This window comes from Mirounga leonina, unplaced genomic scaffold (assembly GCF_011800145.1).
Source record: "Mirounga leonina isolate KUSES-001 unplaced genomic scaffold, KU_Mleo_1.0 Mir_106, whole genome shotgun sequence".
NCBI lineage: Eukaryota > Metazoa > Chordata > Mammalia > Carnivora > Phocidae > Mirounga > Mirounga leonina.
In genome coordinates, this window is record NW_023270232.1 from 5,935,101 (window position 1) to 5,942,040 (window position 6,940).

The 6,940-nt window shown below is 58.5% G+C and overlaps 1 protein-coding gene across 2 annotated transcripts; it reads right to left on the reverse strand.

The window, feature by feature from the left end:
- Positions 1-213: 213 nt before the first annotated feature.
- Positions 214-5,641, reverse strand: LOC118018380 (perforin-1-like). 2 transcript variants are annotated; one of them, XM_035016847.1, is made up of 3 exons: positions 5,117-5,641; positions 3,171-3,746; positions 214-2,298 (listed from the first exon to the last, which is right to left on the reverse strand). In XM_035016847.1, the coding sequence occupies exons 2-3, from the start codon at positions 3,707-3,709 to the stop codon at positions 1,170-1,172; spliced, it is 1,668 nt and encodes a 555-aa protein (XP_034872738.1). In that variant the 5' UTR covers positions 3,710-3,746; positions 5,117-5,641; the 3' UTR covers positions 214-1,169. The 2 variants fall into 2 exon arrangements, with proteins under 2 accessions (XP_034872738.1, XP_034872729.1); XM_035016838.1 differs by lacking the exon at positions 5,117-5,641 and having other exon boundaries at positions 3,171-3,914.
- Between the last annotated feature and the right edge of the window lie 1,299 nt (positions 5,642-6,940).

Sequence of the window (6,940 nt, forward strand, 5' to 3'; positions counted from 1 at the left end):
TTTCATTTGAGGGCAGACCCCCGAGGCTCTGGGGTTCCCCACATGCCGAGGCCAGGAAGCCTCAGTCACCCCCTGGTTGGAGCCAATGCCTTCTCCCCTCCAACTGTGGGGGACGAGGGAGAGCTCTTCAGCCCGTCACATGGGTTCTGGTGAAATGACAGCTTTCAAGTTGATGGCTCTGGCTCGATTTCGGCCTGCACACACGTTCTCTGTGACTTGTACGTAGGTTTATTTTTACAAAGGGAACTGCCTTGCCAACAATTAGAGAAGCTAATTTGGGGTTTCTGGCTACTTTCAGAAATCCCCAGCCCTGCCAGCCCTCCTGTCTGGGAATGCCTGGCGGGGCCAGAGCTCCATAAATCAGCTCACCATAGTCCTCACCCTTCCCTGTGGCCACCCGGCTAGGGGCTGAACGTCTGTTGCCTTTCTCCCCGAGTTTGTGCTGCTGGGTCTCGAATCAGGAGTTTCGAGGGAAGTGAAATATTTTGGGTCCCCACGTTTCCAGCGCAAGTGGAAAGCCACTTGCTGGCCTGCTCCGGGGTGAGCGCCCTGTCCTGCTGCGTAGGGTTGCTGATGTAGACGTCCGTCTCTCCGGCCGCGTTTGGTCCCGGCCCTCTCCTCTGCCACAGGGACGGCCATGACGGTGGCCATCACAGCAAGGGTATAAGTCCTCCGTCAGGCTGTGCACACGCGAGGCCGGTCCAGACGGTCCCAGATTTGGCTGAGGGGCACAGCTGCTGGGCCAAGAAGAGAGAGCAAGCAGAGCAGCCGGGACGGGCAGGGTTAGACCCAGTGGGATGAAGAATTCCCCATGCGGGCAAGGGCTGCAAGGGAAAGTCTTCAGTGACAGCAAGCAGTCTGGGAGGAAGGGCCTCCTGGCCTTCTGCCCAGCTCCTGACCCAGGCTGTGGCGTGGGTAGCAGGCGCTGGAGGGCATGGCCTGGCCCCAGCTCATTTCCAGGGCTCGAGAATATCAGAGAGCTAAGGCAGTTTGGACAGGAGACTCAGGGCTGGCCTGGAAATTCAGCCACTTCGTTGAAAAAAAAAAAAAAAGTAAGCCTCAGTTTTCCATCTATCTACTGGGGATATGGAGAGAGGCCCTGGCTCCCTCCGTGAGGACCCCATTCAGTCCAGGCAGAGGTCCCCTGGTCCTCTCAAGACCCACTGCGCTCACCACACTGGCCCACTCCGGTTTCCTGGAGGCGCCCCCAGAAGACCGTGGGGGGCATACTGCAGGCAGGTTGCCCCCTCCAGGTGAGGCAAGCACTTGGCGTGGTAGAAGAATCTCAGGTGACCGTGGTTCAGGTTGCACATCACCTTATGGAAGCCCGACTGCGCTTTCTGGTCGCAGGTGCCGAGGAGGTCGTCGTCCCAGCCTCTGTCTTCGTCCCAGACCTGCACCCGCAGGGGCCTCTCCGTGGACAGGAGCACGTCCCCGAAGTCCAGCCGTGTCTCCCACTGGGGGTGGTTACTGTTCCACACCGTGTTGGTTCTCAGCTCCTGGTCTCCAAAGAAGACTTTCAGATAGGCATCTGTAGCAGTGAAGTGGTCTCCCCACAGGCCCGTCGCCTGGAATTTCATCACCTCCAAGTGGGCCAGGCCCCTCTGCCGGGGACAGCAGTCCTGGTTGGTGGCCGCCGAGCTGGGGCACACACACTGGCATGGGTCATGGGGGCTCTTCTGCTGCCCCGGGGGGCAGGGCCTACTGCAGTCCTTCCACCGGGCCCTGTCCATCACGTACTTGCTCACGGCCCGCCTCAGCGACTCCCGCCGTGGGTCCCGGCTCTTCACGAGCACGTGCAGAGGCTCCAGGGTGTAGTCCACCAGGCCGGGTCTGGCCATCAGTGAGTCCATCCAGGCTGAGAACTGCTCCGGCCCGGCCTGGTTCCCAAACAGCAGGTCGCCCACGGAGGTATGGTGGCCCCCGACTATTTGGGAAAAGCGTTCCCGGTAGGACTGGTGGAAGGAAGTCTCCATCTTGTGCTGCTTCTTCTTCTCCTCACAGGCCTTGAATTCTGATGAAGAGCTGGCGCGGCCACTGATGCTGACCTGGGCCTCGACGGCCAGGCAGTCCTCCACCTCATTGGCTGTGAGCCCGTTCAGGGCCAACTCACAGGTGCGCAGGGCAGTGAGGGCCGAGACCCGGCCGCCCAGCTCCAGGGACCGGATGAAGTGGGTGCCATAGTGGGAGATGAGCCTGATGTAGTCAGCCTCTGTGGAGGTGTTGAAGTTGGGGGGCAGGTCACTGAGGGCCTTCTGGAAGTTGGGGTGGAGTGGGGGAGAGTGTACCAGGTGAAAACTGGAAGAGGAGAGAAACATCAGATGGGCCAGCAGTGGTTAGTTTTCCCCATTCAGCCATCCCTCAAGGTCGCCCAAGGTCACATGTAAGTGATAGAAAGACAACTTGAACCCAGGTGGCCTGGCTCCAAGCCCAAGCTCTGAACCACTGAGCTGTCAGGGAAACCCAAGGTTGCTCCTTGGTGACCTAGGTATGCTGAATTTCTGCTTTTCCTTCGCAAAGTAAAGTTTTTTCTTTCCTTTTTATTTTCTAGTTAGAAAACTGATGGTGACCCTCTAGCTTTGGAACCTAGTCCTGTGGCCCTGTCCGTCTGTCCCCTAGATCGGGCTCCTGATAGCTCTGGCCACAAGGCAGGAGGCGCCCTGTCTCACTGTGGGAGAAATCAGGGTGGGTGACTTGGGTGCTCCATGGAGACCATGCATTTCTGGGATTGTGGGACCCAGGTCCCTGAAGGGAGGGGTGTGATTGCTGCTGTCTAGCCCTGTAGTTCTAATTCCCAGCACAGAGCCTGATACATGACAGGCATGCTCGTGGTCGAGTGGGTGAATGAGGCCCAGTGATGGGAAGTCTCCTGCCCACAGGACAGAGGGAACTGGGCACTCCGTAGATCCAAATGGCACCATGTTGCGGATCTCAGCACAGCCTTGCTCGCTCCTCCTCCACCTGTTCTCTCCCAGGGCTCTTCCTGTTCAGGGGACCCCGGGGCGGAGGCCCGAGGGCACCATACCACCCAGTGTGCGAGACCCAGGGTTGTGTATCCTCCTGGTGGACGCAGCCTCCGAGTCCCCACCCTGCCATCCCAGGGCTCCGGGACCACGCCGAGTTTCCCAGCCCTTTCTCTGAGCTCCTCCACCCCCACCTGCAGCACTCGCCTGTAGAAGTGACACTCCACCAAGTCAGTGCTGAAGCTGTACTGGTCCTGGTGGGTCTTCTGGGCAGCGAAGTTGGCCACCCTGGAGTGCGAGCCGGCCACGGTCACCTGCACATTGGCGCTGGGTTTGGGAGACACATCCAGCCCCACCCGCCAGTCGTTGCGGATGCTGCTGGCCGCCTCCCTGGCCACGCCCTTGATGGAACTGGCCTTGGCCCTGACCACTTGGCGCTGACAGCCTGAGCCCTGGGAGCGCCAGTCGGTCAGTGCCAGGGGCAGGCGCTGGAGGGCGCCCTCCTGCAGGGCATTCTGGCAGAGGGTGCAGGTGCCATCCGGCCGCAGGAAGCTCTCTGTGTCCACCGGGAAGGAGCCCGAGCGCCTGAGGCTGGTCACGTCCACGCCCTCCCCGGCCAGCGCCGCGCCGGGCACGAACACCTGGTTGCGCCGGCACTCATTGCGGGTGGCCGTGCGGCAGGGGGCTGGGGTGGGCGTGGGCAGCAACAGCAGGAGGAGGCCCAGGAGGAACAGGCGGGCACCCATGGAGCTGCGGAGACGGGGGGCGTCTGGGCTCTGGAAGCTGCGGGCAGAGGTATGGTGGATGAACCGTCGTGGCATATGGAATGGAGAGGGAATGGGATACCTCGTAAGTCATTGAACGTCAGAGCGGCAATGGCCTTTACAAACCTGGCCCATCCCCCACCTGTACAAATGGGCCCGAGGATGAGAAGGGACTTGCCGGAGGTCACACAGCCAGGAGGAGCCCCTTGCTAGGATTTCATTATTTAAGGCCTGATGGGGATTCAGACTGATGGCTTTGTCCCCAGGACCACAGCCGCTGCTGGTGGGGAAGGGGCTCTGCGCGCGGAAGTGGGGGCAGAGCGCAGATGGAGCGATTTTGGGGAGGGATCTGGGACTCTAGAGAAGCCTGGATTCTGGGGGAGTATCATTTTGGGCCCCAGAACAAGCCATGCTTTTCCCACCCCACCTCTCTCGTTCTCTGTCTGCCCTCTCTCGTTCTCAGCCCTTACCAGAACTGGGAAAGAAAGAATGCGTTGCCCTTATTGTCCCCACCTTCCCGTTGGGGCCTGCTCTCTGAGCCTCATGGGAGAACAGCAGCCCGAATTCCAGCCTGGAGGCTGAGCACGTGCCTCTGCCCTTGCCTCCTGTGTGGGGAGGGCTTCACGCTCCCTCTCCAGATCTCCGGATGCCCACGCCTCCTCTGGCATTCTCTGCCATGCTCTGCAGAATTCCGGCAGCACCGCGAGCTACCTGTGGCCTATTGTTGGGCAACCATCGGCTAGAAATTTCTTCCCAATTTTGAGGTGGCTCTGGAGCCTCACAGGGACCCGTTTATAATCTGGAGTCTCCACACTCTCCCCCTATCCAAACTGGACTCCTGGGAGGGCTGTCCCTTCCAGCGCCTGCCAGGGACCGCAGCTTCTCTGAGACATGGGGGCTGTGGAGAGCAGGAACGCCTGCATTCTAGCCAGGGCCTTCTGCGCCTCACCTGAAGGAGTGACTGGGTGGTGGGATTCCAGGTGACATGCAGGCCCCAGGGGAAGTAAATAGGAGAAGGCTCTGGGGTCATCCCACTTGGGAGGCCAGCACAGTTTATGACCTTAATGCACAGAGCTCCATCTCTATCCTGGTCCTCGTCATATGATCTTCCAGGGAGCCTGTTTCCAGCTTTCTAAAAGGCTCTCCCTGTCAGCATCTGAAGCGGCCTTATAGACGATGCCCTATAGCGTTTCCACTTTCTCTGTGAGGACACCGAGGCCCGGAGCAGGCATGAGGCCACCCAGCAAGTCAGTGACAGAACACAGTCTCATGGGTCATAGCACTTCCTGCTCCAACAGGCTCTTCCCCGGATGGAGCAGCCCCACTCCCGGGCCTCTCTGTCCCCACCCAGGGGCTCGCAGCCTCCCCGATGCCCGCCTTCCTCCCTACCTGGGGTCCTGGGCGGAGACGCTCTACACGGACATTCTCTTCCCCCAGGAGAGGCTCCTGAAATGGTGGTGTCAGCCCCCAGGCAGGCTCACCACACAGCTCATCACCCAGGCCACCGTGCACATCACTTCTGCTTCCTGCCCCGCCCCTCCAGCTGTGGTCATGGGTCCCCTCCGCTCTCCCCCTCCCACCAGCACCCATCCTGTCCTCACCTCCCCATCCGGCCCTTCTGACAGCCCTCCAGGAAGCAAAGCTGTGAGGGCCAGAATCTCATCCCTCAAGCAGAGCTGCCTGGGGCGCGGAGGCCTGGGCTGACAGGTGAGGCTTGGTGTGGAGCACACACAGGGGCCTGGGGATTTTGAGATTCAACTCCGGGGTTGACGAGTGGGCCAGCAGGGCAGTCCCCCTGCTTCTGATCTGCAGCGTCACGTGTGTGAGGCCCAGGAGGTGGCATAGCATAAGAGCTCACCATGGGGCTTGGAGCCTGCCGCCCGGGCTTGGGCTAGCTCCTTTAGGCTCTAGCTGTGTGACCTGGCAAGCTTCTCTAGCCTCTCTGGGCCTGAGTTTCCTGGCTGAAAAGGGGGATGATAATAGTGTAGACCCTACAGGTTGTGAAGAACGTGAGAGTTACTACGTGTGATGGGCTTAGAACAGTGTCCGGTTCTCAGCATGTGTGAACTCAGGTGACCATTTCCCGCTCCCCAGGCAGTGGGGAGAAATTAACCTCCTGGCCCACTTCCTACCCACACCTGCTTCCCAGCCCGCCCCGGCTCTAGACCCCAGACAACGTACCCCAGGACACAGTGACCTGGTCCCCCTTTTGTGAGGACAACCAGTGGCCACACTGGTTCCCCAGCCCCTCCCCAGCCCTGGCCTGAGGCTGCAGCCGCAGAGTGGGTGGGTGAACAAATGGGGAAAGAGATGTGAGTGGGGCCAGAGGCCCAGGGTCTTCATCCTTTGTCTTACCTGAGGTCAGGGTGGGGTGAGGTTTCCATGGGTTGAGTGACTCACAGGGCAACTTCTGGGGGCCAAAATCACACTGGTTTGAGGTGAAGACAGCTGGGTAAGTGGGGGGGCTATTTTAAGAGTTCACACTCCCAACTGGTGTACATGACGGGAACAGATACCCACAGGCCCCAGACCACATGTGACACCAAGGGGTAGCTCACCCCTTGAGTCTTTGTCTCCCCATGAGGGCCTTGCTCTTACAGGAACAGGGGCTTATGCTGCCTTCTGGGAACCTGGACGCCATCTCATCCCCGAGGTTCCGCCCCGCTCCAGAAATTGTAGCCTCCTGACCGCCTTCTATCTGTCTGTGCCTAGTTTTGTCACATGGACGTAAACAGGAGTTGGGTTGTTGTTTGCATGGCAGTGTGAAGATATATATTAAGATCTCTGAAACTTTTCAGAGACCGCTACCAGGTAAGTACTCTGGAGCGGCATTCAGAGAAATTAGTGTTGTTTTTACAGAAGTAGAAGGTAACCCGATTAAAATAGATCGACACATCTCAACATCAGCTTTTCAAAATGAAATTCAATTTAAACAGGGAGGAAAAGGCCCTACATGTCGAATAGTGTTGATACCATCGCATGAATAAAATTACATCTCTGCGTTTAAGGAATGGATAGGGACACGCCATGTCTCTTTCAGGAACACAAAACATATTTAGAATCTAGTGTGATTCACAACATATCTGTTGAATGCCCCTGTTACGGCTGCTGTCACCTTTAAAAATAAAAATCACCCGGGAAAAACTAAAAAAAAAAAAAGAAAGAAAGAAAAAAGAAAAAAAAAAGAGGTCAGCCTGCCGAGGCTGTGAGTTT

Bases quoted from the DNA above. Each gene is read 5' to 3' on its own strand.
- LOC118018380 (XM_035016838.1), bottom strand. From the start codon at position 3,784: ATGCCACGACGGTTCATCCACCATACCTCTGCCCGCAGCTTCCAGAGC. The intron at 2,299-3,170 runs GCGAGTGCTGCA...CTCCTCTTCCAG, and splicing joins GTGGAGTGTCACTTCTACAG to TTTTCACCTGGTACACTCTC.